This window comes from Salvelinus namaycush, chromosome 5 (genome assembly GCF_016432855.1).
Source record: "Salvelinus namaycush isolate Seneca chromosome 5, SaNama_1.0, whole genome shotgun sequence".
Lineage (NCBI taxonomy): Eukaryota > Metazoa > Chordata > Actinopteri > Salmoniformes > Salmonidae > Salvelinus > Salvelinus namaycush.
In genome coordinates, this window is record NC_052311.1 from 72,356,013 (window position 1) to 72,382,162 (window position 26,150).

The window sequence follows — 26,150 nt, forward strand, 5'->3', positions numbered from 1 at the left end:
TTTTTGTTCATATAATTTAAAAAGCAGGTCAGTAGGTGTAGGCAAAACCATAAGCAAATAGGTAAACTGTGATATGACTAAAGAGTTAATCAGGGTGATTTTTCCACAATATACAGGTATTTTCCTTTCCATGGTAGCAAGATCTTATCTATTTTTGCTAACTTTCTATACAAATTTATTGGAGTGAGATCATTTCTTTCTTTTGGGATTTGTATACCGAGTATGTCCACATCTCCGTCAGACCATTTAATTGGTCAACTACATGGTAATGTAAAATGTGCATTTTTTTAGTGATCCAATACGTAATATGGTACATTTATCATAATTTGGTTTTAATCCAGAGAGGATAGCAAAAGTATCTAGATCCTCTAAGAGGCCGTGGAGAGACTCTAATTGTGGTTTTAAAAGAAAACATGAATCATCAGCGTACAATTAGTTTTTAAGCCACGGATATCTAATCCCTTAATATTATTGTTTGATCTAATATTAACAGCTGTTAATTAGGTGTTTGTTATAAGGATCATGTTATTACTGTATGCCATGTAGTTCTAATAAAAAGTGTGCTGTAACATAAATGTTCTGTGTTTCATTTAGGTCTAACACCAAGAATGACATTTGTGTTTTGGGTGTGGAGGCCCAGTGTGAGTGTGCTGCTGCTCTTGTGTGTGTGTGACGGAGCAGAGGGGGTGATCAGGCGTCACTGTGACTGCTATGAGGAGGATATGTATGTACAGAAAGACATCGGAGGGTTCATACAGTGTTTCCTTAAGCCTGGCCTGGGACCCTATGCTGAGTGCACAGAGATCACTGACCTCAGGTAGGTTACATACAACCAGGACAATAGAACAGAGATCACTGACCTCAGGTAGGTTACATACAACCAGGACAATAGAACAGAGATCACTGACCTCAGGTAGGTTACATACAACCAGGACAATAGAACAGAGATAAGCACTATACAATATTACATCATACAGTCTATAGTTTGTAGTCAGATATGCTCTGTGGGCAAACACAGGGGGAGACCTGTCTTGAAAAAGCCTGTGTGTGTATGTATGTATGTAGAGTGTGCAAATCTGTCATCAAGGCAAAGGGTGGCTACTTTGAAGAATCTCAAATATAAAATATATTTTGATTTGTTTAACACTTTTTTGGTTATGACATGATTCCATATGTGTTATTTCATAGTTTTGATGTCTTCACTATTATTCTACAATTGTAACGTCTGTTTCCAACTCTCACTCTCAAACACGTAGATCCCCTGAACGCAGCTCACTGTCCAGATCCCAATCACCTGAACTCTGATCACCTGTTCACACACCTGTATGTCATTTACACACACTATTTAGTTCAGTTCTTTGCACCCCATCATTGTGGGGTATTGTTTGTTTTGATTCACTTTTCAATTCGGGGCTCTGGTGTTTTCCGTATTAGTCCTCCGGTGTACCATAGTTTTGGCCATCCTCACTAACGACGCCTTTTAGCCTATTCCCTGCCTGTACTGTACGCCTGATCACCCGCACTACGTCATTAGCCTTCTCCATGCCTGTACTGTTGCCTTTTTGGACCCCCTGTGTATGACCTTCTGCCTGCCCCTGGACCCAGCTACCTGCCTCCTCCTGTGGTCCTTTACAAATTAACACCAGCTGCGCCCTGCGCTTGAAACCAGCTCTCTGTCTCCCATTGTATTCATTACAACAATGAAGAAAATAGTTAAAATATAGAAAAACCCTTGAATGAGTAGGTGTGTTCAAACTTTAGACTGGTACTGTATGTATATATAATATAAAGAATCAATCACTAATCTTATCTTTCGTTATCTCAGGTCTGGGCTGGAGGAGGTATTTCCTGATGTGCGTTCTCTTTGTATCCTTCACTCCGCCTTCTCCCTGCCTGCAGACGACTCCTCTCACATTCCCCTCCTGGAGCACCTCTATTTGGATGGCTCACACCTGGCAAAGGTACACTTGGTTTCTGATCTGACTCATCAGACTCAAAGGACTTGGATAAAGCATAAACAGACTGGTAACCAAGCAGTTGTCATATATAATCATAGAATAACAAGCATAAACAGACTGGTAACCAAGCAGTTGTAATATATAATAATATATGCCATTTAGCAGACACTTTAGTCCACATCACCAACAAACTAACATGGTCCAAGCACACCAAGACAGCTGTGAAGAGGGCACAACAAAACCTATTCCCCCTCAGGAGACTGAAAAGATTTGGCATGGGTCCTCAGATCCTCAAAAGGTTCTACACCTGCACCAGCGAGAAAATCCTGCGTTTTTGCATCACTGCCTGGTATGGCAACTGCTCGGCCTCCAACCGCAAGGCATTATAGAGGGTAGTGCGTACGGCCCAGTACCTCACTGAGGCCAAGCTGCCTGCCATCCAGGACCTCTATACTAGAGGAATGCCCTAAACACTGTTATAATCTATGCATAGTCACTTTACCCCTACCTACATGTACATGTTACCTCAATTACCTGGACTAACCGGTGCCCCCGCACATTGACTCTGTACCGGTACCCCCCTGTATATAGTCTCGCTATTGTTATTTTACTGCTGTCTTTAATTATTTGTTACTTTAATTTCTTATTCTTTTTTTTTCTTTTTTTTACTGTATTGTTGGTTAGGGGCTCGTGTGTAAACATTTCACTGTAAAGTCTACACCTGTTATTATCGCAGCATGTGACTAAATGGTTTGATTTGAAAGCGACTTACAGTCATGCATTCATACATTTTACGTATGGGTGTTCCCAGGAATGGAATCCACTATCCTACCGTTACTAGTGCCATGCTCTACCTACTGAGCTACAGGACTCCTATTGATCTTTTGAATGTGAAAATGTATTGCCATGACTATGAACAACAAATGATCACAGGAACAGATCTGTCAACCAGGCTAATGTTGTAATATGCTAACCCTGACTCTGTAGGTGTGGTCCTGGTCTGAGGCAGCTGTCTGTGACTTCTGAGGATCTGTCTGGTATGGACCTGGGGTTCTGGACTGGTACCGGTCAGTTACAGGGTCTGATGATGGTCCTGACCAAGCTGACCAATGCCTCGTTCTGCTCTGCAGGGGGAGGGAGGGTGTGGAACCTCACCTCTCTCATTCTCCATGACAACCACCTCACTGAGATCACCACTGATCAGGTCAGTCTGTGTCACTTCTGTTTAATGTCTATACCTCAACTAACTGAGATACAATAACTTTGCTGACAAATGTATTTGACTTGAGATATTTGTATGATGCTATATAAAATCAGTATGGCGATGAGTATGATGTTTGTCATGATCATTCTCAGTTCTCCTGTATGCCCCTGCTGGAGCGTTTGGATCTGAGTGGGAACCATATCTCCTCCCTGGCCCACCGGGCTCTCCAGGGGATGCCGCTCCTCCGCGTCCTCGACCTCACCCACAACAAAATCTCCCTGTTGGGAAAAGACGACTTTCAGGGCCTGCCTGCTCTAGAGGTCAGATCAGGATATTTGTGTTGATGTAGTAACTGCTATATGTTTGGAGGGGAAACAGATTTTGGTAATCAATTATTGATGATGTGACTGTAGGTTCTCCTCCTGGAAGGGAACAAGATCTCGGGGGGCATCGCTCATGGGGTGTTCCGTAGACAGCATCGACTCCAAGACCTCAGCCTGGGAGAGATAGACATTATCTACCAGCTCTACCTCAACATGCTGTTCCTGGGCTTCCCCACCAAGCTCCAGCACCTCCTCATCGACACAGGCCCAGGAACCTACCTCACCGTAGGCCATGTTCCCGCTCCTGAGTTCCCCATGGTCCTGGAACTCAGAGGGAAGATGATCCAGTCCTCTGACTGTGACAACAACATGTTCCCCATGGTCCGAGAGCTGAAGGTGGGCCAGGATGAGGAGTTACTCTGTGTTGTATCTCAATGTGATGTCTAGCAGTAATCTTCAACCATGGTCCTGGCGGAAGTAAAGGTGTGCATGCTATTGCTCCATCCTCCAGTACTAACACACTTCCCACTGGGCAAAAACTAATTGAATCAATGTTCTTTCCACATCATTTCAAGCAACAACAATGTATCTGTAATGACGATGAATCAAAGTGGAAAACTGATTGGATTTGCAAAAAGTCATCAACCTAAGAACATTTAGTATTTTCTTCACCAAACTTTAAATCTAATGACATGGTGACATTTGTTGTTGATTTCATGTTCAATTCACATTAGTTGACAAGTCAACCAAATGATGTCTGTGCCCAGTGGGTTGGTTCACCTGATCAACTTATATCAAGCTGTGGTTCCACAGGACCAGGATTGAAGAACACTGCTTCATAGCTAAGCAGCAGATCTTGTTCAGGAAAATGGATCATACTGGTAGCTATCAAATCAAATGTTATTTGTCACATACACATGGTTAGCAGATGTTAATGCGAGTGTAGCGAAATGCTTGTGCTTCTAGTTCCGACAATGCAGTAATAACCAACAAGTAATCTAACCTAACAATTCCACAACTACTACCTTATACACACAAGTGTAAAGGGATAAAGAATATGTACATAAATATATATGAATGAGTGATGGTACAGAACGGCATAGGCAAGATGCAGTAGATGGTATAGAGTACAGTATATACATATGAGATGAGTAATGTAGGGTATATAAACATAAAGTGGCATAGTTTAAAGTGGCTAGTGATACATGTATTACATAAAGATGGCAAGATGCAGTAGATGATATAGAGTACAGTATATAAATATACATATGAGATGAGTAATGAGGGTATGTAAACATTATATTAAGTGGCATTGTTTAAAGTGGCTAGTGATACATTGTTACATAAATTTCCATCAATTCCCATTATTAAAGTGGCTGGAGTTGAGTCAGTATGTTGGCAGCGGCCACTAAATGTTAGTGGTGGCTGTTTAACAGTCTGATGGCCTTGAGATAGAAGCTGTTTTTCAGTCTCTCGGTCCCTGCTTTGATGCACCTGTACTGACCTCGCCTTCTGGATAGTCAGATAAGTTTCTGCTACTGCCAATTCATGTTATTGTCATGCCTCAACAACGTTGTGCTGAAGGACTTGGCTGCAGCAGACACTGACCTGGCTAGCTACCAGTCATTTTCCTGTAATCTTAGTAATACAAATATTCTGAAAATAGGTGGGCGAGGGAACAACATTTGACTGCAGCAACCTTTTCCTGGCCCCCTACTTCCTCAACCTGGAGTCGTTTGAGTTCTCAGCCAACCCTGAGAAGTTTGCCACCCCCTACACCACCATCAACCAGCTACGAAAGCTGAAGAGGCTCAAACTTGCTGTTTTCAACTCTTAATGATCGGCTATGAAAAGCCAACTGAAAATTATTCATGATTATTATTTGACCATGCTTGTCACTTATGAACATTTTGAACATCTTGGCATAGTTCTGTTATAATCTCCACCCGGCACAGCCAGAAGAGGACTGGCCACCCCTCATAGCCTGGTTCCTCTCTAGGTTTCTTCCTAGGTTTTGGCCTTTCTAGGGAGTTTTTCCTAGCCACCGTGCTTCTACACCTGCATTGCTTGCTGTTTGGGGTTTTAGGCTGGGTTTCTGTACAGCACTTCGAGATATTAGCTGATGTACGAAGGGCTATATAAAATAAACTTGATTGATTGATTGAAACTGACCAACCACACAGACCCCAGTGTTACCTTCAGGAACCTGACAGACCCCAGTGTTACCTTCAGGAACCTGACAGACCCCAGTGTTACCTTCAGGAACCTGACAGAGCTCAGGAGCCTCGTGCTGATCAACTGTCGACTCAACTTCCTCACCAGGGTACTAACTAGCTATTGGTCCATCAATCGAATCCTTCATTGATTGATCGTTTTTCCAACCGCTTTTAGTTTCATGCCTACTGATAATGACCCTGGTGTCTCTACCTTCACATTGAGAGTCCTTAGATCCTTCTAGTGATGGCATCACGTGTTACTGCCAATGCTGTCTTCCACATTACTGTATCTCTCGCTCTCGCTCTCAATTCAATTCAATTCAAAGGGCTTTTTTGGCATGGGAAACATATGTTTACATTGCCAAAGCAAGTGAAATAGATAATAAACAATAAAAAATGAACAGTAAACATTACACTCACAAAAGTTTCAAAGAAATAGAGACATTTCATATTATGGCTATATACAGTGTTATAACGATGTGCAAATAGTTAAAGAACAAAAGGGAAAATAAATAAACATAAATATTGGTTGTACAACCCCTTTTCTTGTGGAAACAGTTCACAAATCTTGCTGCTGTGATGGCACACTGTGGGCAGTGTCTCCTCTTGAGAACCAGGTCTGCCTATGGCGACCTCTCAATAGCAAGGCTATGCTCACTGAGTCTGTACATAGTCAAAACTTTCCTTAATTTTGGTTCAGTCATAGTGGTCAGGTATTCTGCCACTGTGTACAGTCTGTTTAGGGCCAAATAGCATTCCAGTGTTTTGGTAAATTCTTTCCAATGTATCAAGTAAGTGTATTTTTGTTTTCTCATGATTTGGTTGGGTCTAATTGTGTTGCTGTCCTGGTGCTCTGTGGGGTCTGTTTGTGTTTGTGAACAGCGCCCCAGGACCAGCTTGCTTAGGGGTCTCTTCTCTGGGTTAATTTCTCTGTAGGTGATGGCTTTGTTATGGAAGGTTTGGGAATCACTTCCTTTTAGGTTATTGTGGAATTTAATATCTCTTTTCTGGATTTTGATCATTAGCGGGTATCGGCCTAATTCTGCTCTGCATGCATTATTTGATGTTTTACGTTGTACACAGAGAATGTTTTTGCAGAATTCTGCATGCAGAGTCTCAATTTGGTGTTTGTCCCATTTTGTGAATTCTTAGTTGGTGAGCGGACCCCAGACTTCACAACTATAAAGGACAATGGGTTCTATAACTGATTCAAGTATTTTAAAGCCAGTTCATAATTGGGATGTCGAATTTTATATTCCTTTTGATGGCGTAGAAGGCGCTTCTTGCCTTGTCTCTCACATCGTTCAGAGCTTTGTGGAAGTTACCTGTGGTGCTGATGTTTAGGCCGAGGTAGGTATAGTTTTTTTGTGTGCTCCAGGGCAACAGCGTCTAATTTGAATTTGTTTTTGTGGTTCTGGCAACTGACCTTTTTTGGAACACCATTGTTTTTGTCTTACTGAGATTTACTGTCCGGGCCCAGGTCTGACAGAATCTGTGCAGAATATCTAGGTGCTGCTGTAGGCCCTCCTTGGTTGGTGACAGAAGCACCAGATCATCAGCAAACAATAAAAATTTGACTTCAGATCTCTCTCTTTCTCATTACTGTATCTCTATCTCCCTCTGTCTTTCTCTCCCTCCCTCACATTGTCATTACTGTATCTCTCTCTTTCTCTCCTCTTTCTTTCACCCCCTCTCCCTTTTCCTCCCTATTTCTTTCCCTCCCTCCCTCCCTCCCTCCCTCCCTCCCTCCCTCCCTCCCTCCCTCCATTCCATGTTTACAGACCTGGTGTCTCTATGTGTGTTGAGGCTGTACAGTGAGAGCCCTCTGATCCTGTTGGAGGGGGTCTTCATTCCCCTGCTGTCTCTCTCCACGCTGGTCTTTGACCCGGTTGACTTCCGCTGTGACTGTTCCAACGGCTAGCTTCTGGACTGGGCCGACGACTCTCGTAAAACACAGGTAGAACAAGTCAGGTGCAACTAAAGCTCTGATCTGCTGATAACATATAGATTATTGTTGATCAATAACAGGTAACAGTTTTTTACTAGGGATCATGTATTTATGTTTGATTTCTGGTCTTTAACGGGTGCTGTGAACAACAAATTATATTGATTAGAATCTTTCAACAACAGACAATTTATAGATTTTTGATAATTGACTTTAAGAGGTGGTGTTGACTAGGGTTGATACAGTATATTAATTACAGATGATTAATGATTGATTGGTTATGGATTCAGGTGGTGCTCCTGCAGCGACAGCAGTGCATCTGGCACTACCAGCGACTCAACTTCCTGTCCACCATGGAGCGCCTCTGCCAGACCAAAGACGACTTCCTGTCCTACGTCTCCACAACGGCCGCTGTGTGGCACCCTACTGTGCCTGGCGCTAGGATACCGCTTCCTCCGCTGGCCCTGTGTCGTTCTATTCTTTCGTCTGAGAGGATGGGTGGAGCGACGTGTGGGGAAGAGGTGGTGGAGGAGGAGGAAGAGGAGAATGGGGGGACAGTGGGAGGAGCTGATAGAGGGGGAGGAGGTGAGGTATGATGCGTTTGTGTCGTGACGAGGCGTGGGTACTGGGAGAGATGGCCCCGATGCTAGAGGAGGAGGGGGGACTACGACTGTGTCTGCACCACCGAGGCTTTGAGGTGTGTGTGTGTGCGCGCGTGCTTCGACATGCAAGTGTGAGAATGGAGAATATGGTGCTATAATGGTACAACCACAAATACATTAGATTAGATTGATAAACAGCACCCAGCCTGTTGTGTCCTGTCCTGTCCCAGGTAGGGAAGGGCATCGTGGATAACATCGATGAGAACATCTACTGCAGCAGGAGGACGGTGTGTTGACCAGACGCTACCTGAGGAGTGACTGGTGTGGCCTGGAGATGAGTGGCTACACACCGCCTGTTGTCTGAGCACAGCCACAGACTCATCCTCATCTTCCTAGAACACATCTCCCCCTTCGAGCTGTCCGCCTTCCACAGGTAACACACACCAACTCATCTCCTGAATGGACTGAACTTAGAATGGAATACATTGTATATGAACAGTAATGATATGAACAGTAATGATATGAACAGTAGTGATATGAACAGTAATGATATGAACAGTAACGATATGAACAGTAACGATATGAACAGTAACGATATGAACAGTAATTATATGAACAGTAATGATATGAACAGTAACGATATGAATGGTAACGATATGGACAGAAATGATATGAACAGTAACGATATGAACAGTAACGATATGAACAGTAACGATATGAACAGTAACGATATGAACAGTAACGATATGAACAGTAACGATATGAACAGTAACGATATGAACAGAAACGATATGAACAGAAATGATATGAACAGAAATGATATGAACAGTAGTGATATGAACAGAAATTATATGAACAGTAGTGATATGAACAGAAATTATGAACAGTAGTGATATGAACAGAAATTATGAACAGTAGTGATATGAACAGTAGTGATATGATGTACTGGGTGTTTGTGTTGCAGGCTGGCTAAGCTGGCCAGAACCTGGACCTACCTGGACTGGCCCCAGGGTGAGGACGAGAGGGTAACGTTCTGGGAGCGTTTACGACGAAAGATCGTAGAGAGAGACGCAGACGAACTGGTGAGAGAAGGGGTCAGATCAGACATTGCACCATTTGTCCTGCTGTTCTCCTGAAAGTAATCTATTTCTATCTGAAGTGTAACCACTCCACTGTAATGAGTAACTTTGTAACTCAGTTACACAGAAGGTCAACCTGACCCTAGTACTGTTACAGTATATACCATACTGTATGTGTTTTCAAATGTCCTTTCATTCTACGTTCATTTTGCAGCATGATCCTCCGGAAGCATCCTGAAGTCATCTGCATGTTCCCCGCGATGTTCTACATTCTACGTTTAGAGAGATAGTGTTAGCTACTGATCTCAGATAAGGGTGACGTCAAGGGACTCCTTTCTGGACTTTTTTTTTGCATAATATTTTGACGTTGATTTCTTTGCCTTCCATTTATCAGACGCTCTTATCCAGAGCGAAAGTGGGGGGTTAAGTGCCTTGCTCAAGAGCACGTCGGCATATGTTTCACTTAGTCGGCTCTGGGATTCGAACCAGTAACCTTTTGGTTACTGGCCCAATGCTCTTAAACGCTAGGCTACCTTTCCTTCGTCTCCTTTCTTTCATTCACTGATTGTTCAATTAACTGTTCTTGGATCTGTGCTGTGTGTATTTGAACACAAAGACAACATTAATATGTTAAACATTCTCCCATGGAAACAACACATTTCAATTGGTTAGATATTGTTTCCAGTATATGACCATTTGTTTTAATACATGCTGCACTCTGTAACTCATTGATGCAGTGTGATTTTACAGTAGCTTTATAGTGCAACACTCCTCCCATATAAAGCAGAGACCCACATAGTATAGCTGCTGTCTCAGCTATACTGACTAAAATGTGTATGTGTGTGCATGCTTGCAAGAGTCCTTGTCTGTGTGTGTGTTTGAAAGTGGTGTATGCTGTCTACCTGCCCTCTCCTCAGTAAGTACCAGGGCCTGTTCGTTCTAACCCTCTGCAGCAGAAGGACAGTGTGTCTTGTCATCACGAGACATCCATTGCTACAGGCTGAGAGATGAGGGTTAATAAGCCATTCTGGTCTGTGTGATAGCTGCTGACTAATCATGCTGATGATGCATTTCTACAGCTTTGCATGAATAAATGGGGGACGTGTCTTTTTAAGATTTGGAATAGTCTAAACCTTCAGACAAAGCCCTGTGTGTGTTTCACTTTCAAATACAAAAGATAATAGAGTAGTGTTGGACAAATACAAAAGATAATAGAGTAGTGTTGGACAAATACAAAAGATAATAGAGTAGTGTTGGACAAATACAAAAGATAACAGAGTAGTGTTGGACAAATACAAAAGATAACAGAGTAGTGTTGGACAAATACAAAAGATAACAGAGTAGTGTTGGACAAATACAAAAGATAACAGAGTAGTGTTGGACAAATGTTTTTGTAGTTATATCCTCATCGCTCTGTTTGCTCAATTATTAAACTGACATTCAACTGCAATGGAATTAAACTGTGCATTTCCTGTGAGTGTGTGAGCATGAATGTATACGTGCATGATGTCACATTAAACCCCTCACTCAGTGGAGTTGGATTCAGACTCCTCTCTGTCTCATAAGTTGTGAGGTTAATGTCAGATATTGTTTGACTAGGAGAGGAGATGCCACTCATGCCAGAGGGTGGGAATAATTTGCTTCCCTTTGACTCTGGTCAGAATGAGAGACTCACGTAACTACACTCACAGTACATCTGACTTTATAACACTGATGTTAGATTTGAATCAAGACAGACTCATATCAATAGAATATTCTAAATGCAAGCCAAAGGGCGAAAAATGCAATACACAATCCCTCATTTCTGCTGATGATGAAGTTGATTTGTCCCGCCCAAAGCGAAGTAAACCAGAAGAGCTGTTCTGAGAGGTTTTAGCATAAGCATAGCGACTTTTTACATTCATATGGCAGCCAGACAGGAAACCTGAGTGTTGCATCAGCTGATATTGCATCAATGAGATCCTCACTCTACGTTAATATGGTGGTATATTTAGTCCACCAGGTTCTGCACACACTTCCATGATGGCTGCCACACACAAGCTATGCGCTGGTGTTCTTGGTGACGTACAGTACTATTGCTGTAACATGTCTGTTTTCTGCTTACCCACCAGCCACCACAGCCTCCACCTGTTAGGTTCTGCATTTCATTCCTGCAGGGTGATTGGTATAGCACACCTTGCTCTCTGGCTGTAATTAATATTAGCTTAATATTATGGATGCTCTAGCAGTGAGCTACCCCGAAGGAGCAGAGCCTAACGCCTAGACTAACGTATTGTAATCTTTAATAATAAATGGTTAAATGAACACGTGTGGTTTCCTGTCTGAAGGTGAGTGCTGTTCAGGGTTGTATAAATCCAATAATCACGTCATGGAAAGAAACCAGTGGTCAGTGTGGGGGTCATTTAGCTTACACTATTACAGACACCTTAACCTTGAAGTGGACGGAATGGACGCCATGACATGAGAAACATTTACAAGAGATGAGGGGGGGCTTGATTTTATGAAGAGGAGGTGAGTATAAGAGCAAGAAAGAGAGAGAGAAAAGCTTACCTTCACACATACCACCTCAACACACTCACCACCTCAGCCACCGGCAGCAGTGTCCAGGTGAGTTAATCATTCTAATCTACCTCCATATTTCTCTATAAGTTGAATATACATATTCTATCTCCCTCTCTGTTTAATGTTTCGTTCTCCTGTCCTCCCATCTCTTTCTCTCCTCCTCTGTAACACTTGCTGTTTTTCCTCAATGCTGTATTTGACCTGACTTGGTCTGTAGTATTTTATCTACGTATTTATATGATTTTTCAGTTCAATAACCTCTCCCCTGAGTCTGACTTGTATTCTGTTTAGTCCCATTAGAACACAACCTATTCTCCATGCTTTCTTCCTGTTTCTCTGTCAGTGATGGAGTCAGCCATTGATGTACTCGTGTCCCAGTTCAAGGCGTTTGCTGGAAGTGATGGATCCTCAGACACACTGAGCAGAGATGAGTTCCAGAGCCTGGTCAAAACACAACTCCCCAACTTCGTTAAGGTAATTACATGTTAATTATACTGTGGTTAACGTTTGAGTAATACTATAATAACCAGTGATCACCATCCCCTGCCCTGGTGTGCAGGCTTTTATTCCAATCCAGCTATAATACAACTGATTCAGCTTGATGATTAGTGCTGGGCTGTAACAAAAGCGTCCACCCTTTAGCTCTCCAGGAGCGGGGTTGGTGAGCCACAACATCAGCTTGTGGTCCACTTCATTTCCTCTAGATGGGGACATAGACAGCACAGATGCCTCTTGTCCTTCCAACCTCTGCCTCCTGTGGTATATCAGTATGGCCATGCTAAAATAGACATTTGCATTTGTGCTTGTAAAGTGCTGTTCCGCCATCCTTTCTAGAATGGCCAAATAGTGACACCCAGCAAATAGCTTAATTTCCTTGTTCCCTTCTGATGACCTCAGATGGTAGAAAGGTTTCTTCTCGTCACATGGCTTTTCTGACAAGTATAATCAGATCAGTCAGTGTGGTTCTGAATCTGAGGAGAAGAGGAAAGGAAGCCTCTTAATTAGTGATTCTGACGGCCCTTATTGACCCCCTGTAGAACGCTGGTGACCCAGCTGTCATCGACCGACTCATGGACTCAATTGACGAGAACAACGACGGAGAGCTCACCTTCCTGGAGTTCTGGCAGCTGATTGGACGACTAGCAAATCAACACGGCGGCTTTATCCAATAGGATGTCTCCATGTCTTGTTCTGTTACTACCATATAATTACAATGATAACTTATTCTAATGGTATGGTTATCCCCATGTTGTGTTTCTAAATTGTCAAGTGTTTGCTAAAGCTATGGAGGATTGGTCCAGCAAAATAAAAACGTGGATGAATCATACAACTATAGTATCTATGACTACCTGACCTTACTCACTCTCTCCCTCTCTTTCTCTCTCCTCTCTCTCCCTTTCTGTCACAGCCAGAATTCCCTCCTTGTTTTGAAAGTATAATTATGTCTCGCCAAACTAGCCAGACTAAAACTAATACTGCATACACACACACACACACAGAGCAGTGATGGCATCAGACTGTGTCTGCATTGTCTGTGTAAATTGAGAATGTAAGCAGAATTTATTCTGGCCCTGTTGTGAATGAGACTGCTAGTGTTTTCCAGGAGGTTGTACCTCTTGCCAAATGAACAGGAGGCTGTAGGACGGAAAGAGAAAAACACCATTGTTAAGTGTATAGGCACTAGGCAGGAGTAAAGAATTGTGGACATAGCCTGGATGTCAGTCTTGCAGTCTTACTGCTTCAGCCAATGATGATTGCTATGACTAAACATGTTTGGTATGACAGCAGGGAAGGAGTTGGCTAAAGCAGAATATCTGGCTCCCAGACTATGGAGAATCAGTAGCAGTGAGTTGGTCAAATCAATGGGGAAGCCAAGACAGAAAAATAAAAGCCATATTACAACCTTTGTTTGCTCTATAACCTGTTAGTTCATATGCCTTGACACCGTGATGTATAGGCCTAAAGGCCGAGACAATAAGAAGACACAGTGACAGAATAAATTCAACCATTTTTTTTTCTTTTTCGGATAGCAACCTCTGCCCAGTGAAGTCCACAAAGCATATTGCATGTACAGTAACATAACCTACAGCATGGTCAAGCAAGTTCATGTTTTCAACATTTTTGGACTACTATACAACTATTGATTTAGAACACTGGAGAGTTACCGCAAGTCACAAAGAAAACAGGAGCTGCCTCCACTATTCCAGCACCATTTCAACATCATCAACTCACCTCTGCTTAGTCTAATACAGTGACAACTAAAAGATTCCAAAAACAATTTAGTCTAATCAACTTAATCTGTGTGTGTGTGCGTGCGTAAGTAGAAAAAAAACATGTTGACTCACCCTACTTGTAGACACACCAATGCCATCCTCCTCTCTTTCATGTTGCCGAAACAGTCTATGACTTTGTCATACAGTACACGCTTTTAGTTGTTGTTGTCCTATAGGCTGGCTAAAATGCTTGCTCGCTAGCCTAACTTCCCTTCATGGGCAACGATTAGCCAGCTTGTTAATATTAGCCTACTACATCTAGCTACATTGATCTTCCATCCTCAGGCCAGAGGCACAATGTATGACTTTATGGTTGGATCAGAATCACCATTATAATCATTGGCCAGAACATAGAATCACAGTGGATTCTGAAAGTATTCAGACCCCTTGACATTTTCCAACATTTTTTACGTTACAGCCTTATTCTAAAATGGGTTAAATAACACATGTTCCTCATCAATCTACACACAATATTGCATAATGACAAAGCAAAAACAGGTTTAGACATTTTTGCAAATGTATTACAAATAAAAAACTGAAATACCTTATTTGCGTAAGTATTCAGACCCTTTGCTATGAGACTCAATAATTGAGTTCAAGTGCATCCTGTTTCCAGTGATCATTCTTGAGATGTTTCTACAACTTGATTGGAGTCCACGTGTGGTAAATTCAATTGATTGGACATGATTTGGAAAGGCACACACCTGTCTATATATGGTCCCACAGTTTACAGTGCATGTCAGAGCAAAAACCAAGCCATGAGGTCGTATAGGAATTGTCCGTAGAGCTCCAAGACAGAATTGGGTTGAGGCACAGATCTGGGGAAGGGTACCAAAACATTTATGCAGCATTGAACACAGGAACACAGTGGCCTCCATCATTCTTAAATTGTGCTCGGTGAGATCCATTCAACCTCTTGTGAATTGAAGGAAAAAAACGTATCAAACACAGAGACAAAAGATATTCTTTTATCTGTTTCTTTTTTTTTTACATTTCTTGGGGAAGCCTGGCTTCCCTTGGCATCCATGAATACATGCCATGGAAGAATGTAGCCTACGTGTAAATAACCAACAGGCTAAAAACATGGCTGTGAATATGTTCTTAATGTATCTGTCTGTGAGGTCTACATGACTAAGTTTCTCCTTGCTTTGTGAATAATTATACATTATGGTTTGTGTTTCTGAGCAATGTGGTTGAATAAACTCAAACTGATGTTGACTTTAAGGGTGTGGTGGAAATATGACTCGGTCTACTACCATGCACAGACACACACACCTTATTGCCTGTTTATACTTGCTCACTCAAGGTGCTGATGCAATGTGGTGGCTAAAATATTTGAGCCATCCCTAACATTAATCTGTGTAAAGTAATTTTAAGTAACTTATGTTTTGTGGAGGGTTCATAATAGCATACCTAAGTATCATATTAAGGCTACAAATTGTTACTTTTTTTCTAAATACAACATTGCATTATGTTTTTAGAATCAAACTATAGGCTATAGTCCACAATAAACCATCTATTGTAAACATGAAAATAAAATAACTGGCAAACTATAGAGTAGTTAACACCCCATTCAGAACCAATCAGTCGATATAATCGAGAAAATCATCAGAAATCACGCGGTATGAAACAGACAGTGGGGCGCCGCCTGACCCACTAGTTGATCAGAAGGTTCAAATCAACGTTTCATATCGTAAAGAGTAGTTATTAACGCAATAAAATGAATCTGTTGGCAGCCCTTCCCCCTTCGTCTATTTCCTATCTCCCTTGCTCTTTCCCATCCATACGCCCCGCTTTCCCAGGCACACGCCCTTCTGTGACACAATACAAAAAAGTTTAGTGAAGAAAAATTCTATCACGGAAGAGATTCTTTTGAGTGCAACTAGTTGATCAAGTTTGAGCCTTGAGAAGAGTGCATGAGAGACTGTGAGCCTGGACAAGATAATTGACATCGAGCACATTTGTTTTTTCTCATTCACAATCTAACGGTGAGTAGATAAAGTAACTGAAGTATGTAGCCTAGCTTGTTTGTCTGAAGTTCCGTTGACTCAAGCAGGCCATTGCGTTGATGGATCCAAATGGGCCTCCCAGAAAATGTTCCTCCGTTCGAACATTAATAATGTATAGTTTGCGAGCGGATCTATTGTCCTAAACCCACCTAGCATGATAGTACAGGGATCGGCTTCTCCTTGTCTGTAACCCAATCCTCAACCCCTTTACAATTCAGGACAAACCAGAGAGCGCGTCTTTTATTTATTTATTTCCCCTGTCAGTCTTACCTCGGGACCACTCTACAAATCGACCGTATTAGTTCGGCTAAAGGCGGGGGGGGGGGTCGCAAAACCACGGTGGGTAGGCTACCCACAGTCTCAAATTATGCACGAGTCGAAGAGTGAACGGTTCGGTAGTTGTTGTAGTTACAAGCTTGTGGACAATGACATTCGTTCGAGTCTGTCTACAACCTCAACACCGACCGTGGCCCTGTGTAACAGCAGCTAGGACAGCTCGCTCTCTAGTCTTTTCACCCTGAATTATTAACGAACGGTAAGACGCTGGTAGCGCGAGTCGAATGGCAACCCAAGGTGTATTGAATAGCGCGGGGAGAAATGGTTTGTGGAAAACGGCGTTGACAGCACCATACAGGTATGGTTGCGGAAGTGAGCCAGTCACACCTTGTAAGTTATTGAACACACCACATCCCCGCTGATTGATTCTGGTTGGCCATCGAAATAATCAAAGCTCATGCAGGTGAAACGAGTCCACTGAACCGAGCTTCACACAGTTAATAGGCATGGAGAGAGTGAGTAGACTTGGCTCTAAATAAGCTATTGTGTGAAAGTCTGCCCGTTTATGTAGTTAGGCCTGTAGTAGTGGTTCTCAAACTTTGCTGTGACCCACCCAAAGCCTTCTGAATATGATTATCCTAATTAGACTGAAGCAAGTTCTCTGCCATATTCAGGCTGCCACATGTATCTATCCCCTAAATGTGTTAGGAAAGGAGAAAAATATGTACATTTTCAGGTTGATGATCACATTGCAAGCCATACCATCCCAGGTCAAGCCAGGTATAACCCACAATGCTTTATAGACACACAACCCACTCGGCATACACTGGTTGAATTAACGTTGTCTCAACATTTATTTGCTAGCGTATTGTGACGTGAATCAACATGGTCAACCAGTACTGTTTTCATCTCGTTTCAACTAGCATGGGAAACATTGAAATGTGGGTAAAACTTCAACTTAAATACATTGACTTAACCTGACGAAAAGGTTGTTACAGTGCATCAGTCTAATTTCAACATAATAATCAGAACTATGTATAAGTTGAAATCCTTAAATTCCCCTTAAAAACATAAAGAATCATTTTATCATTCAATATGGATGAAATTACGCTGAGTTTCATATTTGGTTAGACATATTTTACGTCATTGTTTCAACGTCATGGCATTAACCTAAATATAGAGGTACATCGAAATAGTGACGCCACAGTTCTACAACTCCTGCCTGAACATTGTCTCCTAGTGGAATACAGGAGGAAATTCACTTCAGTCAGATCAAGTCTACCATCTAGATACATACCTCTATTGTACCCTGCTTAGCTATGGAAATAAGCTGTGTTATGTCAACACATATAAACATTATTCAGCTTCCATACTCATTTGTGTAGACTACCTAAATAACGTTGACTAGTTGAAAGTAACTCCTAACTTTTATTACACAAGTTGGATGTGAAAGTAAATTCATAGTGAGGTTTATTAAACATCAAACATGTCTGTCTCCCGAGTGGCGCAGCGGACTAAGGCACTGCATCTCAGTGCAAGAGGCGTCACTACAGTCCCTGGTTCAAATCCAGGCTGTATCACATCCGGCTGTGATTCGGAGCCCCTTAGGGCGGCGCACAATTGGCCCAGCGTCGTCCGGGTTTGGCCGGGGTAGGCCGTCATTGTAAATAAGAATTTTGTTCTTAACTGACTTGCCTAGTTAAAGGTTCAATTTGAAAAAAGCCAGCGCTGACCTGGTTTTCCCAAGTCATTGCTTCAAACATAAAACACCAAACTAGTGTCACCTACTGAACTCTGTTGTCTCTTAACTTCTCATCTCCTCTCCTCCCTCCCGCTGACCGAGTCCTGTCCAGGGTTCTGTTCTGTATTCTGGTGCAGCCCGGGCAGCTTGGTTTCACACCAGTTAGTCTCATTACATCCTCTGTTTGGGTCTAACAAGATACTCATGGATCGATCTGCTCATCAATCACTCTGATCTAGGGCTCAAACACACACACACACACACACACACACACACACACACACACACACACACACACACACAATATATAACAAGGATGGGCAACTGATGGGGGTGGGGTGCCACAGTAGCTTGCGGGTCTGCGTACCCACATCCATACCCACACATGCAGTCAGAGCCGGCCCTAGCCTTTTGGGGGCCCTAAACAAAATTCTGCGTGAATTTCCTGCGATTCCCATGTATCATCAGATTAAATGAATATTAAAAACAGCAAACATTGGTCTCATGGCAAATGAGACCAATGTTTGCTGTTTTTAATATTCATTTAATCTGATTATACATGGGGGTCCCGGTCGGTAATTTGACCATAGCTGGCCGCTAGACTCGTTTACCAATATAACATGTTTAGCTGACATGGCTAATTGAGTGACTGACATAACAAGAGAAACTGTTGATGCACAACCACATTTAGAAATGTCACCCTGTCTATTCTACTATTGTAACTCTCAACATTAAGTTGAGACCCTGACTGAGGTCCTGAAAATGTGTGGAAATTGATCCGCGGGCCTACAAAGGGGTCCAGGTGCCCATCCCTGATATAATAATAATATTCCATTTAGCAGACTCTTTTGTCCAAAGCGACTTAGTCATGCGTGCATACAAACCCACTACCCTGGCGTTACTGGCACCATGCTTTACCAACTGAGCTACAGAGGACCACACACAGCGTGTCCTAATTATGGGCGATGTGCATAGAAGGTGTCTCTTGCTCGGGACACCCGCAGGCTGGTGAAATAGTGATGAGAGGGATGAAGATGATGACAGATGTCCAGCGGTGTGGGTCTGGTTGGCTAATGTGTTTGTTACAGCGGAACTCAAACAGGATAGTGTGTGGCATCAAGGGGGGATATGAAACAGAATCCTACACCTGGCATCAGACCATGGGTGTGTTCTGCTCTCGCTCACCCACTAATTAGGCTAATGTAAGAGCAGTCCTAATTGGCCTAGGCCCAGGGGACAGGTGTGTGTGTTTGTGGGAATGCGCATGCATTTTGGTGTGTGTGTGACAGTGTCAGATGGGAGATTTATTTGTGGGTTGGGGCTCTAGGGTTACCCTCATCAGGACATCACCCGACCTACCCTCAGGACATCACCCGACCTACCCTCAGGTATCACCCTAATGTTAAAAGAGAAAGGGTTAGAGATACTGTAGAGGGGGTAGGGTAGCGATATATATCTATATTAGAGGTCAACCGATTAATTAGGGCCGATTTCAAGTTTTCAGAACAATTGGAAATCGGTATTTTGGACACCGATTTGGCCGAATTAAATAAACTTTTTTTTAAATATTTTTTATAACTAGGCAAGTCAGTTAAGAACACATTCTTATTTTCAATGACGGCCTAGGAACAGTGGGTTAACTGCCTTGTTCAGGAGCAGAACGACAGATTTTTACCTTGTCAGCTCGGGGATTCAATCTTGCAACCTTACGGTTAACTAGTCCAACACCCTAACCACCTGTCTTACATTGCACTCCACGCCTGTTACGCGAATGCAGTAAGAAGCCAAGGTAAGTTGCTAGCTAGCATGATTTTTATAAGATAAGTTTAAATCAATCAATCATAAACACTAGTTAACTACACATGGGTGATGATATAACTAGTTTATCTAGCGTGTCCTGCGTTGCATATAAGCGATGCAGTGCGCATTCGTGAAAAAGGACTGTCGTTGCTCCAACGTGTACCTAACCATAAACATCAATGCCTTTCTTAAAATCAATACACAAGTATATATTTTTAAACCTACATATTTAGTTAATATTGCCTGCTAACATGAACTTCTTTTAACTAGGGAAATTGTGTCACTTCTCTTGCAACAGAGTCAGGGTATATGCAGCAGTTTGGGCCGCCTGGCTCGTTGCGATCTGTGTGAAGACTATTTCTTCCTAACAAAGACAGCTAACTTCGCCAAACGGGGGATGATTTAACTAAAGCGCGTTTGCAAAAAAAGCACAATCGTTGCACGACTGTACCTAACCATAAACATCAATGCCTTTCTTAAAATCAATACACAGCAGTATATATTTTTAAACCTGCATATTTAGTTAAAATAAATCCAGGTTAGCAGGCAATATTAACCAGGTGAAATTGTCACTTCTCTTGCGTTCATTGCACGCAGAGTCAGGGTATATGCAACAGTTTGGGCCGCTTGGCTCGTTGCAAACTAATTTGCCAGAATTTTACGTAATTATGACAACATTGAAGGTTGTGCAATGTAACAGGAATATTTAGACTTATGGATGCCACCCATTAGATAAAATACGGAACGGTTCCGTATTTCACTAAAAGAATAAACGTTTTGTTTTCGAGATGATAGTTTCCGGATTCGACCATATTAATGACCCACGGTTTGTATTTCTGTGTGTTATGTTATAATTAAGTTTATGATTTGATAGAGCAGGCTGACTGAGCGGTAGTAGGCACCAGCAGGCTCGTAAGCATTCATTCAAACAGCACTTTCGTGCGTTTTGCCAGCAGCACTTTGCAATGCTTCAAGCATTGCGCTGTTTATGACTTCAAGCCTATCAACTCCCGAGATTAGGCTGGTGTAACCGATGTGAAATGGCTAGCTAGTTAGCGGGGTGCGCGCTAATAGCGTTTCAAACGTCACTCGCTCTGAGACTTGGAGTAGTTGTTCCCCTTGCTCTGCATGGGCCGCAGCTTTTGTGGAGCGTTGGGTAACGATGCTTCGAGGGTGGCTGTTGTCGATGTGTTCTTGGTTCGAGCACAGCGAGGAGAGGGACGGAAGCTATACTGTTACACTGGCAATACTAAAGTGCCTATAAGAACATCCAATAGTCAAAGGTATATGAAATACAAATCATATAGAGAAATATTCCTATAATAACTACAACCTAAAACGTCTTACCTGGGAATATTGAAGACTCATGTTAAAAGGAACCACCAGCTTTCATATGTTCTCATGTTCTGAGCAAGGAACTTAAACGTTAGCTTTCTTACATGGCACATATTGCACTTTTACTTTCTTCTCCAACACTTTGTTTTTGCATTATTTAAACCAAATTGAACATGTTTCATTATTTATTTGAGGCTAAATTGATTTTATTGATGTATTATATTAAGTTTAAGTGTTCATTCAGTATTGTTGTAATTGTCATTATGACAAAAAAAATTTTTTTAATCAGCCGATTAATCGGTATCGGCTTTTTTTGGTCCTCCAATAATCGGTATCGGCGGTGAAAAATCATAATCGGTCGACCTCATATATATATATATATATATATATTACTACAGCTAAGACCTGTCTTGTCTGTTACTCTCTCTCTCTCTATATATATATATATATATATATATGAGGTCAACCGATTATGATTTTTCACCGCCGATACCGATTATTGGAGGACCAAAAAAAGCCGATACTATATATATATATATATTATAATATGAGAGAGAGCGAGTAACAGACAAGACAGGTCTTAGCTGTAGTAATGTGAACCCATGGCCTTCTGCTGGCTTATGGTGATCAGGTATCCCTCTCCATCAGACATCACAGCTCCCATTGTTTACCTCAGACTCCTCCTGTCCCTCCCTCTCTCTCGCTCCATCCTTTCCTTAGTTTACCTCACCGGGCTCTCCTTATCTTCCTCCATCCCTCTTTCATTCTTTCTTTTATTCTGATGTCCTCTTTCTACACTCTTAGATAAAAAGGTACTATCTAGAACCTAAAAGGGTTCTTCAGCTGTCCCCATTGAATAACCCTTTTTTGTTCCAGTTCGAAACCATTTGGTTCCAGGTAGAACCCTTTTGCGTTCCATGCAGGACCCTTTTCACAGAGTTTTCTATGTGGGGACAGCCGACGAATTCTTTAAGAACCCTTTTTTCTAAGAGTGTACCTTGTCTTAACAGTTCCATCTAGTTCCAGTGAAACAGTTGCTGCATTCAATTGTCTAAACTTTGGATTTTTCTGCACCCCCCATCCTCTCCTCTCTCCCAGTAGCTATGGAGTCGGCCATCCAGACAGTGGTAGGAGTGTATCTGAAGTCTGCCAAAGGGAAGGACAGTCTCGGAGATAAGGACTTCCAGGGCCTCGTCAATAAACAGCTCGGCAACATCATGACTGTAAGTTCCACCTATCCTTGTATTACTACTCAACCCTAACCCTAGGTTTTTGTCCACGTCCCGGTTAAACGCGAGCCTCAACCACAACCCTGACCCTAGGTTCGTGTCCGCGTCCCGGTTAAACCCGAGCCTCAACCTTGACCCTAGGTTCGTGTCCAGGTTAAACCCGAGCCTCAACCCACGACCCTAGGTTCGTGTCCGTGTCCTGGTTAAACCCGAGCCTCAACCCACGACCCTAGGTTCGTGTCCAAGTCCCGGTTAAACCCGAGCCTCAACCCACGACCCTAGGTTCGTGTCCAAGTCCCGGTTAAACCTGAGCCTCATCCACGACCCTAGTTTCGTGTCCGCGTCCTGGTTAAACCCGAGCCTCATCCACGACCCTAGGTTCGTGTCCATGTCCCGGTTAAACCCGAGCCTCATCCACGACCCTAGGTTCATGTCCAGGTTAAACCCGAGCCTCAACCACGACCCTAGGTTCGTGTCCAGGTTAAACCCGAGCCTCAACCCACGACCCTAGGTTCGTGTCCGCGTCCAGGTTAAACCCGAGCCTCAACCCACGACCCTAGGTTCGTGTCCGCGTCCAGGTTAAACCCGAGCCTCAACCACGACCCTAGGTTCGTGTCCAGGTTAAACCCGAGCCTCAACCACGACCCTAGGTTCGCTTCCCGGTTAAACCCGAGCCGCAACAACGACCCTAGGTCCGTGTTCGCTTCCCGGTTAAACCCGAGCCGCAACAACGACCCTAGGTTCGTGTCCGCGGCCCGGTTAAACCCGAGCCTCAACCACGACCCTAGGTTCGTGTCCGCGGCCCGGTTAAACCCGAGCCTCAACTCTAGTCATAATGCATATCAGCACCAGGTGTTATTGGGGAAGTAATCTTTAATGATAGACTCTTTCTCTCTGTACCCCCACTCTCTTCATCTCTCCCCCTCTCACCTCATAGGGAACAGACAGTTCCTCTGCAGTGAAGGAGATGCGTAAGGGTTTGGACGAAAACAAAGATGGGAAGGTCAGCTTCCAGGAATACATGACTCTGATCGGCTACGTGGCAAACACCCTCAGCGAGCAGAGGACTGCAGCCAACACACCTGCCTCATAGGAACTACATATGGCTTCATAGACACTCTATAAGATGTCTTATGCAGTCTATAAGGCAGGGTTCTTCAATCCTGGTCCTAGTGACCCACAGGGTGTGCAGGCTTTAGTTCCATACCAGCACTGACACACCAGATGAAACTCGTGAAGGCTTTGATGGGATTGATTACAGTGTGTGTGACCACAGGGCCAGAATTGAAGAACACTGCCATAAGGCCCCATGTACCTATAGAGGCTCATAGACCTGTCATGGACTGTCAATCTCCCTTGGCTGTATATCACTACATAATCAGACTTAACTTCATCTCAAAATATTCTATATGCTTACAATACACTACCAATCTTCATCTCAGTTCTAACAATGTTACTGGTTTTATAAATACTTTAAGGCATTTTTTACATTAAGTTTAACAGTTGGCATGTTTTAGTATAACTACTCTAAATCAACACTTCTACAGTAAATGGTTTGTTATCATGTTGAAATAAATGCCATGGCAATGTTTTAAAGTCATGTCTTCTTTCACTGCTCTAACGTGATCTCTAAATGAATTCTCTAGGTGGCCCTGTGTCATGATGAAGACACACCTTATAGAACCAACACGCTGATACCTGCTTCCATGGCCACCAGTGGCCCCTTCTAAATATAGTGGTGTCACACTCCGTGGCCACCAGCGGCCCCTTCTAAATATAGTGGTGTCACACTCCGCGGCCACCAGTGGCCCCTTCTAAATATAGGGGTGTCACACTCCGCGGCCACCAGCGGACCCTTCTAAATATAGGGGTGTCACACTCCGCGGCCACCAGCGGCCCCTTCTAAATATAGGGGTGTCACACTCCGCGGCCACCAGCGGCCCCTTCTAAATATAGTGGTGTCACACTCCGTGGCCACCAGCGGCCCCTTCTAAATATAGTGATGTCACACTCCGTGGCCACCAGCGGCCCCTTCTAAATATAGTGGTGTCACACTCCGCGGCCCCTTCTAAATATAGTGGTGTCACACTCCGCGGCCCCTTCTAAATATAGTGGTGTCACACTCCGCGGCCACCAGCGTCACCTTCTAAATATAGTGGTGTCACACTCCGCGGCCACCAGCGTCACCTTCTAAATATAGTGGTGTCACACTCCGCGGCCACCAGCGTCACCTTCTAAATATAGTGGTGTCACCTTCTAAATATAGTGGTGTCACACTCCGCGGCCCCTTCTAAATATAGTGGTGTCACACTCCGCGGCCACCAGCGTCACCTTCTAAATATAGTGGTGTCACACTCCGCGGCCACCAGCGTCACCTTCTAAATATAGTGGTGTCACACTCCGCGGCCCCTTCTAAATATAGTGGTGTCACACTCCGCGGCCACCAGCGGCCCCTTCTAAATATAGTGGTGTCACACTCCACGGCCACCAGCGTCACCTTCTAAATATAGTGGTGTCACACTCCGCGGCCCCTTCTAAATATAGTGGTGTCACACTCCGCGGCCACCAGCGTCACCTTCTAAATATAGTGGTGTCACACTCCGCGGCCACCAGCGTCACCTTCTAAATATAGTGATGTCACACTCCGTGGCCACCAGCGGCCCCTTCTAAATATAGTGGTGTCACACTCCGCGGCCCCTTCTAAATATAGTGGTGTCACACTCCGCGGCCCCTTCTAAATATAGTGGTGTCACACTCCGCGGCCACCAGCGTCACCTTCTAAATATAGTGGTGTCACACTCCGCGGCCACCAGCGTCACCTTCTAAATATAGTGGTGTCACACTCCTCGGCCACCAGCGTCACCTTCTAAATATAGTGATGTCACACTCCGTGGCCACCAGCGGCCCCTTCTAAATATAGTGGTGTCACACTCCGCGGCCCCTTCTAAATATAGTGGTGTCACACTCCGCGGCCCCTTCTAAATATAGTGGTGTCACACTCCGCGGCCACCAGCGTCACCTTCTAAATATAGTGGTGTCACACTCCGCGGCCACCAGCGTCACCTTCTAAATATAGTGGTGTCACACTCCTCGGCCACCAGCGTCACCTTCTAAATATAGTGGTGTCACACTCCGCGGCCACCAGCGTCACCTTCTAAATATAGTGGTGTCACCTTCTAAATATAGTGGTGTCACACTCCGCGGCCACCAGCGTCACCTTCTAAATATAGTGGTGTCACCTTCTAAATATAGTGGTGTCACACTCCGCGGCCACCAGCGTCACCTTCTAAATATAGTGGTGTCACCTTCTAAATATAGTGGTGTCACACTCCGCGGCCCCTTCTAAATATAGTGGCGTCACCTTCTAAATATAGTGGTGTCACCTTCTAAATATAGTGGTGTCACACTCCGCGGCCCCTTCTAAATATAGTCGTGTCACACTCCGTGGCCCACGATGCACCAGAATATTGAAATTGGACACCAATGTACAACACCACCTATTGTGAACAGCAAGGATACACACACACACGTCTTCTGCCAACAGAATACAATGCTGCATTGCACCAGGGAAAGATAAACAAGTCTTTACTGTAATACA

General features: G+C 43.5%; 2 protein-coding genes and 1 pseudogene across 3 annotated transcripts; all 3 read left to right on the forward strand.

The window, feature by feature from the left end:
• Positions 1 to 608: 608 nt before the first annotated feature.
• LOC120047342 lies at positions 609 to 9,638 on the forward strand (annotated as a pseudogene).
• Positions 9,639 to 12,115: 2,477 nt separating this feature from the next.
• LOC120047789 (protein S100-A11-like) lies at positions 12,116 to 13,061 on the forward strand. The gene is made up of 2 exons (XM_038993339.1): positions 12,116 to 12,363; positions 12,927 to 13,061. The coding sequence occupies exons 1-2, from the start codon at positions 12,235 to 12,237 to the stop codon at positions 13,059 to 13,061; spliced, it is 264 nt and encodes an 87-aa protein (XP_038849267.1). The 5' UTR covers positions 12,116 to 12,234.
• A 2,906-nt stretch (positions 13,062 to 15,967) lies between these two features.
• LOC120047791 (protein S100-A16-like) lies at positions 15,968 to 24,152 on the forward strand. 2 transcript variants are annotated; one of them, XM_038993341.1, is made up of 3 exons: positions 15,968 to 16,150; positions 22,422 to 22,546; positions 23,490 to 24,152. In XM_038993341.1, the coding sequence occupies exons 2-3, from the start codon at positions 22,427 to 22,429 to the stop codon at positions 23,643 to 23,645; spliced, it is 276 nt and encodes a 91-aa protein (XP_038849269.1). In that variant the 5' UTR covers positions 15,968 to 16,150; positions 22,422 to 22,426; the 3' UTR covers positions 23,646 to 24,152. The 2 variants fall into 2 exon arrangements, with proteins under 2 accessions (XP_038849269.1, XP_038849268.1); XM_038993340.1 differs by having other exon boundaries at positions 22,425 to 22,546.
• Positions 24,153 to 26,150: the final 1,998 nt, after the last annotated feature.